The following is a 14,342-nucleotide window of genomic DNA, read 5'->3' on the forward strand; positions in this document are numbered from 1 at the left end:
TACACTCCGTAGTGGGGGTGGGGGGGGGGGCATTGGGATGGAGATAATAACCTGCTCTTCCCCCCCCCCCCACCTATGGCAGACGCCTATGGTGACAAGCCAGAACAATGTCCAACTGCAACCATCATGACACAGCTACCACTCTGAATTTCTACGAGGAAATAGTCCAGTCGGCACTTGATTACTTTAGATGCAGTGTGTTTTCACACATTATACTATGGCTCAGTTCTGACAAATCGACAACATGTAGTGTTGTCAATTAACAGTATGAATCAATTTTTAAGTGTCAGACCTTCCACAGTATACATAATGTGAATATTTCGACGTATGTGCTGGTTACTAGGCGTACGACGATGAAACTTAAAATTCGTCAGTATCAAAGAGCAATACTTAAGTGAAAATTTACCCTCGGAAGGCAATAAATTGACTGCCGTCCCCATCAGCAATTAGCCACCAGACTACACTGATTAAAACCGATTCAGCTATCTAAGGAGAACAAAAACATTAGAGGCGGCATACACAAGCCATTCTGCCGATAACGGTTAATAAGATGCAAAGAGAAAAATGAAGTTACTCTCAATATTGTATTCACTGCACAAAAGTCCAACAAGAATACAACGGCAGCGAAGCAAGATATACTAAGGAACTTGTCACTCGATTATGGGCGATGTAAAAATTCTAGTTCTGTTAAATAGCGAAATAGGGCCCTTGAACAATGTGGATACTGCCAGTAGTTAGCTGGCTAAAGCCTGAAATAAATTCTGCGGAAATTTATACAAAGTCTCAGACGGTGTTCAGGAAAGATAGATTAAGCAGAATTGGTGGTGGAGTGTTTGTGTCTGTCAGTAGTGGTTTATCTTGTAGTGAAGTCGAAGTACATACTCCGTGCGAATTGGTATGGGTCGAGGTTATACTTAACAGCCGAACTAAGATAATAATTGGCTCCTTCTACCGACCCCCAGACTCCGATGATATAGTTGCTGAACAGTTCAGGGAAAATTTGAGTCTCTTAACAAATAAATACCCCACTCATACCGTTATAGTTGGTGGGGACTTCAACCTTCCCTCGATATGTTGGCAAAAATACTTGTTCAAAACCGGTGGTAGGCAGAAAACATCTTCCGAGATTGTCCTAAATGCTTTCTCCGAAAATTATTTCGAGCAGTTAGTCCACGAACCCACGCGAATTGTAAATGGTTGCGAAAACACACTTGACCTCTTGGCCACAAACAATCCAGATGTAATAGAGAGCATCATGACTGATACAGGGATTAGTGATCACAAGGTCGTTATAGCTAGGCTCAATTCCGTTTCTTCCAAACCCACCAGAAACAAACGCAAAATAATTTTATTTAAAAAAGCGGATAAAGTGTCACTAGAAGTCTTCCCAAGAGACAATCTCCATTCCTTCCGAACTGACTATGCAAATGTAGACGAGATGTGGCTCAAATTCAAAGATACAGTCTCAACAGCAATTGAGAGATTCATACCTCATAAATAGGTAAGAGATGGAACTGATCCCCCATGGTACACAAAACAGGACCGAACGCTGTTGCAGAGGCAACGGAAAAAGCATGCGAAGTTCAGAAGAACGCGAAATCCCGAAGATTGGCTAAAATTTACAGACGCGCGAAATTTGGCACGGACTTCAATGCGAGATGCCTTTAATAGGTTCCACAATGAAACATTGTCTCGAAATTTTGTAGAAAATCCGGAGAAATTCTGGTCTAGGGGTAGCGTCGTTGATTCATAATCAAAATGTCTTCGGTCCCGGGTTCGATCCCCGCCACTGTCTAAATTTTGATAAATAATCAGTATTGGCGGCCGAAGACTTCCGGCTCAACAAGTCAGCCTCATTCTGCCAACACCCTTGTCAAAGAGGGCGGAGGAGCGGATAGAGGTTCAGGGCACTCTCTTGTCCTAGGGGTGGGAAATTGCCCCTAAAGGCGGAAGAATCAGCAATGATCAACGACATGAAGATGCAGAAGGCAATGGAATCCACTGCATTAAAGACACGTAACGTGTATCCACAGGACATGTGGCCTGTAATTGAAGAAGTGTCATGATGATCTCTCCATTGGCAAAAGATTCCGGAATTGTCCCCCATTCGGATCTCCGGGAGGGGACTGCCAACGGGGAGGTTACCATGACAAAAAGATTGAATAATCGACGAAAGGATAACGTTCTACGAGTCGGGGCGTGGAATGTCAGAAGTTTGAACGTGGTAGGGAAACTAGAAAATCTGAAAAGGGAAATGCAAAGGCTCAATCTAGATATAGTAGGGGTCAGTGAAGTGAAGTAGAAGGAAGACAAGGATTTCTGGTCAGATGAGTATCGGGTAATATCAACAAAAGCAGAAAATGGTATAACAGGTGTAGGATTCGTTATGAATAGGAAGGTAGGGCAGAGGGTGCGTTACTGTGAACAGTTCAATGCCCGGGTTGTTCTAATCAGAATCGACAACAGACCAATATAGTAGGGGTCAGTGAAGTGAAGTAGAAGGAAGACAAGGATTTCTGGTCAGATGAGTATCGGGTAATATCAACAAAAGCAGAAAATGGTATAACAGGTGTAGGATTCGTTATGAATAGGAAGGTAGGGCAGAGGGTGCGTTACTGTGAACAGTTCAATGCCCGGGTTGTTCTAATCAGAATCGACAACAGACCAACACCGACAACGATAGTTCAGGTATACATGCCGACGTCGCAAGTTGAAGATAAACAGATAGAGAAAGTGTATGAGGATATTGAAAGGGTAATGCAGTATGTAAAGGGGGACGAAAATCTAATAGTCATGGGCGACTGGAATGCAGTTGTAGGGGAAGGAGTAGAAGAAAAGGTTACAGGAGAATATGGGCTTGGGACAAGGAATGAAAGAGGAGAAAGACTAATAAAGTTCTGTAACAAGTTTCAGCTAGTAATAGCGAATACCCTGTTCAAGAATCACAAGAGGGGGAGGTATACTTGGAAAAGGCCGGGAGATACGGGAAGATTTCAATTAGATTGCATCATGGTCAGACAGAGATTCCGAAATCAGATACTGTATTGTAAGGCGTACCCAGGAGCAGATATGGACTCAGATCACAATATAGTAGTGGTGAAGAGTAGGCTGAAGTTCAAGACATTAGTCAGGAAGAATCAATACACAAAGAAGTGGGATACGGAAGTACTAAGGAATGACGAGATACGTTTGAAGTTCTCTAACGCTATAGATACAGCAATAAGGAATAGTGCAGTAGGCAGTACAGTTGAAGAGGAATGGACATCTCTAAAAAGGACCATCACAGAAGTTGGGAAGGAAAACATAGGTACAAAGAAGGTAGCTGCGAAGAAACCATGGGTAACAGAAGTAATACTTCAGCTGATTGATGAAAGGAGGAAGTAAAGACATGTTCCGGGAAAATCAGGAATACAGAAACACAAGACGCTGAGGAATGAAATAAATAGGAATTGCAGGGAAGCTAAGACGAAATGGCTGCAGGAAAAATGTGGAGACATCGAAAAAGATATGATTGTCGGAAGGACAGACTCAGCATACAGGAAAGTCAAAACAGCCTTTGGTGACATTGAAAGCAACGGTGGTGACATTAAGAGTGCAACGGGAATTCCACTGTTAAATGCAGAGGAGAGAGCAGATAGGTGGAAAGAATACATTGAAAGCCTCTATGAGGGTGAAGATTTGTCTGATGTGATAGAAGAAGAAACAGGAGTCGATTTAGAAGAGATAGGGAATCCAGTATTAGAATCGGAATTTAAAAGAGCTTTGGAGGACTTACGGTCAAATAAGGCAGAAAGGATAGATAACATTCCATCAGAATTTCTAAAATCATTGGGGGAAGTGGCAACAAAACGACTATTCACGTTGGTGTGTAGAATATATGAGTATGGCGACATACCATCTGACTTTCGGAAAAGCATCATCCACACAATTCCGAAGACGGCAAGAGCTGACAAGTGCGAGAATTATCGCACAATCACCTTAACAGCTCATGCATCGAAGCTGCTTACAAGAATAATATACAGAAGAATGGAAAAGAGAATTGAGAATGCGCTAGGTGACGATCAGTTTGGCTTTAGGAAAAGTAAAGGGACGAGAGAGGCAATTCTGACGTTACGGCTAATAATGGAAGCAATGCTAAAGAAAAATCAAGACACTTTCACAGGATTTGTCGACCTGGAAAAAGCGTTCGACAATATAAAATGGTGCAAGCTGTTCGAGATTCTGAAAAAAGTAGGGGTAAGCTATAGGGAGAGACGGGTCATATACAATATGTACAACAACCAAGAGGGAATAATAAGACTGGACAATCAAGAACGAAGTGCTCGTATTAAGAAGGGTGTAAGACAAGGCTGTAGCCTTTCGCCCCTACTCTTCAATCTGTACATCGAGGAAGCAATGATGGAAACAAAAGAAAGGTTCGGGCGTGGAATAAAAATACAAGGTGAAAGGATATCAATGATGCGATTCGCTAATGACATTGCTATCCTGAGTGAAAGTGAAGAAGTATTAAATGATCTGCTGAACGGAATGAACAGTCTAATGAGTACACAATATAGTTTGAGAGTAAATCGGGGAAAGACGAAGGTATTGAGAAGTAGTAGAAATGAGAACAGCGGGAAAATTAACATCAGGATTGATGGTCACGAAGTCAATGAAGTTTAGGAATTCTGCTACCTAGGCAGTAAAATAACCAATGACGGACGGAGCAAGGAGGACATCAAAAGCATACTCGCTATGGCAAAAAAGGCATTTCTGGCCAACAGAAGTCTACTAATATCAAATACCGGCCTTAATTTGAGGAAGAAATTTCTGTGGATGTACGTCTGGAGTACAGCATTGTATGGTAGTGAAACATGGACTGTGGGGAAACCGGAAGAGAAGAGAATCGAAGCATTTGAGATGTGGTGCTATAGACGAATGTTGAAAGTTAGGTGGACTGATAAGGTAAGGAATGAGGAGGTTCTACGCAGAATCGGAGAGGAAAGGAATATGTGGAAAACACTGATAAGGACAAGAGACAGGATGATAGGACATCTGCTAAGACATGAGGGAATGACTTCCATGTTACTAGAGGGAGCTGTAGAGGGCAAAAACTGTAGACGAAGACAGAGATTGGAATACGTCAAGCAAATAATTGAGGACGTAGGTTGCAAGTGCTACTCTGAGATGAAGAGGTTAGCGCAGGAAAGGAATTCGTGGCGGGCCGCATCAAACCAGTCAGTAGACTGATGAAAAAAAAAAAAAATGTAAAGTACACAAACGGTAAGACGCAGTCAATACCTTCGCTGTGCAGTGCCGCTAAAGCGGAGTTATTGAACGCAGTTTTCCGAAATTCCTTCACCAGAGTAGACGTATGGAATATTCCAGAACTTGAAACACGAACAGCTGCTAGCATCAGTTTCTTAGAAGTAGATACCTTAGGGGTTGCGAAGCAACTCAAATCACTTGATACAGGCAAGTCTTCAGGTCCAGATTGTATACCGATTAGATTCCTACCAGATTACGCTGATACATTAGCTCCCTACTTAGCAATCATATACAACCGCTCGCTCACCGATAGATCTATACCTACAGACTGGAAAATTGCGCAGGCCGCACCAGTGTTTAAGAAGGGTAGTAGGAGTAATCCATCGAACTGCAGACCTATATCATTGATTGACGTCGGTTTGCAGTAGGGTTTTGGAGCATATACTGTATTCAAACATTATGAATCACCTCGAAGGGAACGATCTATTGATACGTAATCACCATGGTTTCAGGAAACATCGTTCTTGATCAACGCAGCTGGCTCTTTATTCGCACCAAGTAATGGCCGCTATCGACAGGGGATCTCAAGTTGATTCCGTATTTCTAGATTTCCGGAAAGCTTTTGACACCGTTCCTCAGAAGCGACTTCTAATCAAGCTGCGGATCTATGGGGAATCACCACAGTTGTGCGACTGGATTCGTAATTTCCTGTCAGGACGGTCGCAGTTCGTAGTAATAGATGGTAAATTATCGAGTAAAACTGAATTGATATCAGGTGTTCCCCAGGGAAGCGTCCTGGGACCTCTGCTGTTCCTGATCTATATAAATGACCTGGATGACAATCTGAGCAGTTCTCTTAGGTTGTTCGCAGATGATGCTGTAATTTACCGTCTAGTAAGGTCATCCGAAGACCAGTATCAGTTGCAAAGCGATTTAGAAATATTGCTGTATGGGCCGGCCGAAGTGGCCGTGCGGTTAAAGGCGCTGCAGTCTGGAACCGCAAGACCGCTACGGTCGCAGGTTCGAATCCTGCCTCGGGCATGGATGTTTGTGATGTCCTTAGGTTAGTTAGGTTTAACTAGTTCTAAGTTCTAGGGGACTAATGACCTCAGCAGTTGAGTCCCATAGTGCTCAGAGCCATTTGAACCATTTGAACCATTGCTGTATGGTGTGACAGGTGGCAGTTGACGCTAAATAACGAAAAGTGTGAGGTGATCCACATGAGTTCCAAAAGAAATCCGTTGGAATTCGATTACTCGATAAATAGTACAATTCAACTAAGTACCTGGGTGTAAAAATTACGAACAACTTCTGTTGGAAAGGCCACATAGATAAGATTGTGGGGAAGGCGAGCCAAAGGTTGCGTTTCATTGGCAGGACACTTAGAAGATGCAAAAAGTCCACTAATGAGACAGCTTACACTACACTCGTTCGTCCTCTGTTTAGAATATTGCTGCGCGGTGTGGGACCCTTACTAGGTGGGATTGACGGAGGACATCGAGAGGGTGCAAAAAAGGACAGCTCGTTTTCTATTATCACGTAATAGGGGAGAGAATGTGGCAGATATGATACGCGAGTTGGGATGGAAGTCATTAAAGCAAGGACGTTTTTCGTCACGGCGAGATCTATTTACGAAATATCAGTTACCAACTTTCTCTTCCGAATGCGAAAATATTTTGTTGAGCCCAGCCTACATAGGTAGAAATGATCATCAAAATAAAATAAGAGAAATAAGAGCTCGAACAGAAAGGTTTAGGTGTTCGTTTTTCCCGCGCGCTGTTCGGGAGTGGAATGGAAGGAGTTAGTATGATTGTGGTTCGATGAACCCTCTACCACACACTTAAATGTGAATGGCAGAGTAATTATGTAGATGTAGATGTAGAAAAAGTCAAAACATATCGGTTGCTCATGCTGATAGGCTCTTTGCCTGAAGACTTTAGATTTCCACGAACGCAGGACAAGGGAGTTCAGAGGTACTAGAAACATACTGCAATAGTACGTAAACAAGTAGTTCAAACACATACTTATTCTGCACAGTCGTTACTCAGAAAATTTAAGCAGAGATACATACTATTCGCATTCAGATGGTATAAATAGACACACATATTTCGATTTTACTTTCTCATCGGCATATTGATAAATATGTCAAGTAAAAATAATCTACATCTACATGTACATGGATCCTCTGCAAATCACATTTAAGTGCCTGGCGGAGGGTTTACTGAACCACCATCACAATTCTCTATTATTCCAATCTCGTATAGGGCGCGGAAAAAATGAAAACCTATATCTTTCCGTACGAGCTCAGATTTCCCTTATTTTATCGTGGCGATCGTTCCTCGCTATGTAGGTCGGTGTCAACAAAATATTTTCGCGTTCGGAGGAGAAAGTCGGTGATTGGAATTTCGTGAGAAGATTCCGTCGCAACGAAAAACGCCTTTCTATTAATGATGTCCAGCCCAAATCCTGTATCATTTCTATGACTCTCTCTCCCATATTTCGTGATAATACAAAACGTGCTGCCTTTCTTTGAACTTTTTCGATGTAATCCGTCAGACCTATCTGGTATGGGTTCCACACCACGCAGCAGTATTCTAAAAGAGGACGGACAAACGTAGTGTAGGCAGTCTCCTTAGTAGGTCTGTTACATTTTCTGAGTATCCTGAGCCTTCCCCACAACATTTTCTATATGTTCCTTCCAATTTAAGTTGTTCGTAATTGTAATACCTAGGTACTTAGCTGAATTTACGGCTGTTAGATCAGACTGATTTATAGCGTAACCGAAGTTTAACGAGTTCCTTTTAGCATTCATGTGGATGACCTCACACTTTTCGTTATTTAGTGTCAACTGCCACTTTTAGCACCATTCAGATATTTTTTCTAAATTATTTATCATTTTGTTTTGATCTTCTGATGACATTATTAGTCAATAAACGACAGCATCATCTGCAAACAACCTAAGACGACTGCTCAGATTTTCTCCCAAATGGTTTGTACAGATACGGAACAGCGAAGTGCGTCCAACACTACCCTAGGGAACGCCAGAAATCACTTCTGTTTTACTCGATGACTTTCCGTCAATTACTACGAACTGTGACATTTCTGACAGGAAAGTCACATAACAGACACGATATTCCGTAAACACGCAATTTCACTACGAGCCGCTTGTGTGGTACATGTCAAAAGCCTGCCGGAAATCCAGAAATACGGAATTGATCTGAAATCCCTTGTCAATAGGACTCAACACTTCATGTGAATAAAGAGCTAGTTGTGTTTCACAGGAACGAAGCTTTCTAAATCGATGTCGACTGTGTGTCAATAGACCGTTTTCCTCGAGGTAATTCATAATGTTCGAACACAATATATATTCCAAAATCCTGCTGCATATCGACGTTAACGATATGGGCCTGTAATTTCGTGGATTACTTCTACTACCTTTCTTGAATATTGGTGTGACCTGTGCTATTTTCCAGTCTTTGGATACGAATCTATCGTTGAGCGAGCGGTTGTGTATAATTGTTAAGTATGGAGCTAACGCATCAGCATAATCCGAAAGGAACCTAATTGGTATAAAGTCGGGAGCAGAAGACTTGCTTTTGTTAAGTGATTTGAGTTGCTTCACTACTCCGAGGATATTTACTTCTACGTTAGTCATGTTGGCAGCTGTTCTCGATTCGAATTCTGGATGATTTACTTCGTCTTCTTTTGTGAAGGCATTTCGGAAGGCTGTGTTTAGTAACTCTGCTTTGGCAGCACTGTCTTCGATAGTATCTCCATTGCTATCGCGCACAGAAGGCATTGATTGTTTGTTGCCGCTAACATACTTCACATACGACCAGAATCTCTTTGGGTTTTCTGCCAGGTTTAGAGACAAAGTTTCTTTGGAGAAACTGTTATAAGCATCTCGCATTGAAGTCCGCGCTAAATTTCGAGCTTCTGTAGAAGATCGCCAATCTTGGGGGTTTTGCGTCTGTTTAAATTTGGCATGTTTGTTTCGTTGTTTCTGCGACAGTGTACTAACCTGTTTTGTGTACCAAGGAGGATGAACTCCGTCGTTTGTTAATTTATTTAGTATAAATCTCTCAATTGCTGCCGATACTATTTCTTTGAATTTAAGCCACCTATGGTCTACAACTATGTTATTAATTGGAATGAGTGGAGATTCTCTCTCAGGAAGGCGTCAAGTGAATTTTTATCTGCTTTTTTGAGTAGGTATATTTTTCGATTATTTTTCGAGGATTTGGGGATTCCAATATTCAATCTCGTTACAACAACCCTGTGTTCACTAACACCTGAATCGGATTTGACTCGTTATTAACACAGGATTATTTTTTGCTAAGAGGTCAAGTGTGTTTTCACAATCGTTTACTATTCGCGTGGGGTCATGAACTAACTGCTCGAAATAAGCTGTGGTCTAACTTTAATTTGACCATTGCATTTTATTTATCATCTACTTTGTTTCACCTTTCAGATACTACAACTGCAGATGAACGACTACAAATACCACTACCTCTTCACAACTTTTGTAAGTGTCCTTCAAATCTTTATACCTTAGCTCATTCTGTTGTTAAGTGCATGCAAATAAAGTGCTTTCAATTTTTCTGACTGTCTTATCGTAACTGTTATTTAGTCTACTATTCGCCAAGCTTATGACACAAACAGGGAACTAATCATCTATATCATAAGGTGACATTTAATATGAAATTCAATGCATGTAAGATCCACACTCAAAACATTAGTGTGAGCTCCGAACTGGCTAATATGCTTCACTGTAATATTTGACTCCACGCAGTACAATGCCCGGCTGTACTAAAACTTTCAAGTTCGTCATAATGTAGAATCTGCTTATTTTATCATGTACAGTATTTCTTCATAACGACTGGAATTTTTCGACGTTTTTCCTTTATTCATAGTTAAGATAACTGTAACGGCTATACCACGAACTGAATCGAAAAATAACCAAATCCAGTCAGTACATCTATTACGTTCTTTTGCTTGCGGCTATATAATCTGTCATCCATTTTCATCTGGAGCGAATATAGTATGAAATGTAACCTGTTATGACAACACTTATGGCTCCTTAGTATGAAGTTTTGTAAGGGATTTGTCATTACCGAGAATCGTATACTCAGCTGCATTTTTGCAGTTTTAGTCAAGTTTTAATTAGAGTTACAGTATGATGTGGGAAGCATGTAGAGATAGCGGAAACACTATAGCGCACTGGTTTTGAGACTTGCTGAGGCCACGACTCCCTTGGCCTGATCAGAGAAACCCATGACTCCTTTCGAACACGAAATCAAACTCGATCGAGTGAAGTAGCGCATCCTTCTTCCAACTCAATGTAGTGCGCATAAACTTAAGTTTAGAAAACCAAATAAATAGGAGTAGTTATTCCTTTATTGACTGTTGACGTAACACAACCTCATCTGCTTTTAATGATGTTACATCTTAATGTTGCAGTGAAATCAGTGGGAAGGATCAGCTTGCTTCTTCTTCATCAGTTCTTCAGATCTCGGGACAAGATTCGAAATGGAAACTTACATCCCTTTCTGCACTCTCTTTCGCTATCTAGATTTCGTGTTGATGACTGACAATGCCGAAAAATCTGTCTCACACACATACAACGTTGCATAAGGTATCAAAACTCGTAGGGCCTGCTTCACCAAGGTCCAAAATGCAAACAGTGATGAGGGAGTGAACGTCGATGTCAACATCGTTTCTGAAGAAATATCAATATATTTCATTTGTTCTTGGTGGTAAGCGTTGATGTGAGTTCTGCACTGAAAGAATGTTTCATAAAATTCGTTTGACTTCAATTCCTCCCCTGACTGAATAAGTCATTGTCTGCTAAACCCGTCCGAAGAATATGGGGGAACCTGGTATATATCTTTATCACCCTACTTTTACTTCAATAACAGGAGGTGCTTTCTGAAGGCCTCAATGCTGTTGGTCTCCATAACTTGAACGGATACTTCAAGGACGGTTCAGATTCCAGTCTGGCCATTCAAATTCAGATTTTCCGTGATTTCACTAACTCGCTACGGGCAAACGCGGGGATGGTTCCTTGGAAAGCTGCACGGCCGATTTCTTCCCCCGTACTTCCGTGGTCCGAGCTTCTGTTCAGTCTTTAACTACCTCGCTGCTGACAGAACGTTAAACCATAATTTCCCCCTTCTCACGTTCAAAGAACTGAGTGTTTCAAAGAAATCACACAGATACGCCAGCTTCAAAGCAATCAGTGTCTACGAACGTCACGGAACTCAAACGTTTCTCTAGAACAAGGTAATAGTAAGGTTAATTCCTGAGTTCATACATCCATTTCAAGAAATTCACACGTGACATCCAGCGACAGTTACTGTGATGAACTGGGGAAGCGTGCACATTTGTTGAAAACATCTGTAAGTCCAAAATGGTCCAAATGGCTCTGAGCACTATGGGACTCAACTGCTGTGGTCATCAGTCCCCTAGAACTTAGAACTACTTAAACCTAACTAACCTAAGGACGTCACACACAGCCATGCCCAAGGCAGGATTCGAACCTGCGACCGTAGCAGTCGCACGGTTCCGGACTGCGCGCCTAGAACCGCGAGACCACCGCGGCCGGCATCTGTAAGTAAGTGACCGAATTTTAATGAAGTTTACCATTTGAATCACTGATTGATGAACCTCATAAAGGACAGCACTTAACGGTTTTTGATACTAGTGTTTCTCGCTTAATACAACAGTGGTTCCAAATAGCGTGAGCTCTTTATAGATTAGAGCTTGCAATCTGGCGTAACAGTAAGCCTTAATACGACCTCTGTTCGTACAAACATCTACAAAATTTTCCAAATTAATGTTGTTTTCCTCCATAAAAGAATGAAATATTGCAGAGATAACTGTTTCATTCGCTCCATGCGTTATTTTTCTGCAGAAAAGAAGATCTCCACGAAATTTGTTTTTGTGTATACACTACATGGAATAAATTAGATTCTCATCACCGTTGTTGTCTGTAGGTTCATCCAACTGCATAATGAAACCACCACTACACGTGTTTTTTCAACCAGCTGATCATCAATAGCGTCACCCCTATCGAGTATTAGATGAGCTCTGCTGTCTGATACAGGCGCACTTGGCAATCGCTTGGCCGCTGATTCACCTGTCATAATAAATACCACGTCCAAAGCAGATAGTAAAGAACGGTCTTCCGTTATTGTTTATTTTTTGGGGGAAGAGACCAAACAGCGAGGTTGTCGGTCTCAGCGTATTAGGGAAGGATGGGGAAGGAAGTCGGCCGTGCCCTTTTCAAAGGAACCATCCCGGCATTTGCCTGGAGCGATTTAGGGAAATCACGGAAGACCTAAATCAGGATGGCCGGACGCGGGATTGAACCGTCGTCCTCCCGAATGCGAGTCCAGTGTGCTAACCACAGCGCCACCTCGCTCGGTATCTTCCGCTGTGATGTGAGGTTTCGTGCTCTGTGCAACAAGCTAGGCAACGTAGGATGAATGGGGAGTCTCGATGGAACCATCGCTTGTTTATTGATTCAGTCATTTCTTTTAACTTGAGGGAGTAGTATTCTCGTGGTTTGCTTAGCCAACTACCGTGATTTTTCTCCAGATATACTGTCATTTTATCTTGAAGTGTGGTTTCAGTAGCTAGGACTTTGAAACAAATGGAATACTGTGGTCGTTCTTAATTTTCAAAAGCAATATACATAAAACAAAAATTTAAGTAACGATCATCACACTTCCTGCATTTTCGTCTCCCCATATCACTATAACAGCATGATACGTTTGAAATATAATGTTTGTAGTGTACACCTTCACTACGCAAAGACCGAATAACAGAACGCTGTTCTTCCCTGGTGAAAGTCGCAAGTGAGGCGGCCATCTTTATACTGATACTATGACGGTATGTGTGCATCTGCACTATGATGCTACCCACAGGCCATTCTGCACGCTGTTTGTAGCACGCTTACCAACTTACAGGATAACGGCGCGAAATTTCGATTTGTTATTACAGATTTAAGGTTTTCATTTGACTCACGCTCGTATTATAACGTCCTTCTTTCTGATGGTTTACGGAGACCGGTACTGTGGTGTCACCGCCAGACACCACACTTGCTAGGTGGTAGCTTAAATCGGCCGCGGTCCATTAGTACATGTCGGACCCGCGTGTCGCCACTGTCAGGATCGCAGATAGAGCGCCACCACACGGCAGGTCTCGAGAACGGACTAGCACTCGGCCCAGTTGTACGACGACGTTGCTAGCGACTACACTGACGAAGCCTTTCTCTCATTTGCCGAGAGACAGAATAGCCTTCAGCTAAGTTAATGGCTACGACCTAGCAAGGCGCCATTTGTCCCATTGCATGTATCTCAAGATAGTCTCACTTGTATCATCAAGAATGCTGTATACCAAAGGACGATATAAAAGTTAAGTGTTCTAGTAGCTACGTTCTTTTCTTTATCACATTCATTACGAATCCTGTTCCAGACTTCGCGCCAGTCGGCGTGTGTGTACGTGTGCCCTTTGGGCTACCCGTCACTGTGGACTGGCTGCCTTGTCAGTCCACTACAGGTACAACTTGTACCTCTTGCGATACGACGATCAGACGATAATGAAACATCCGGACGCAAAGGATGTTCTGCGCTGGATATTACTATATTTACATTTTTTTGAGATATAGCAGACAAGGATGATGGAAGTTCCATTCACATAGAAAGTAGCAACTGAAAAAATAAATTGTGTGTTGAAGAGAAAGGTCGTCAGTACCCGCCGCGAATTGAATAGTTGGGCTTGACAAGTAACTGGAATGTTATCAGATCTGCAGACTGTCAGTGCTACTGTCGAGTGCAGGCTGGGCGAGCGCAAACGCAGAAACACCGGCATATGGTGGGAGTACCACACGTTGACCTAACAAGAAAGTAACGAGCACTTCAGAAACCACGCGAAAGAGTGCATATCAATTTGAACGGGATACCGTTCGAGCAGAGATTGTAGGAATCTTCTGTGAAGAACCTAACATGGAGTAAATTTACGACCCCGACAAGTCTGCAATCGTCTCGTCTCGTAATTTACAGCCATCTGTTCACCTAAAGCCACTTACACGT

At 42.2% G+C, this 14,342-nt stretch overlaps 1 protein-coding gene across 1 annotated transcript in view; it reads left to right on the forward strand.

Moving 5' to 3' along the window:
* Window positions 1–14,342, forward strand: part of LOC126251972 (glutamate receptor ionotropic, kainate 2) — a 403,333-nt gene that overhangs the window by 203,753 nt on the left and 185,238 nt on the right. Inside the window, exon 5 of the mRNA XM_049953123.1 lies at window positions 9,719–9,772. Within this exon, the coding sequence (XP_049809080.1) occupies window positions 9,719–9,772 (54 nt within the window). The remainder of the gene's footprint in view (window positions 1–9,718; window positions 9,773–14,342) is intronic.

The sequence above is a fragment of the Schistocerca nitens genome, chromosome 1, assembly GCF_023898315.1.
Source record: "Schistocerca nitens isolate TAMUIC-IGC-003100 chromosome 1, iqSchNite1.1, whole genome shotgun sequence".
In the NCBI taxonomy this organism is placed as follows: domain Eukaryota; kingdom Metazoa; phylum Arthropoda; class Insecta; order Orthoptera; family Acrididae; genus Schistocerca; species Schistocerca nitens.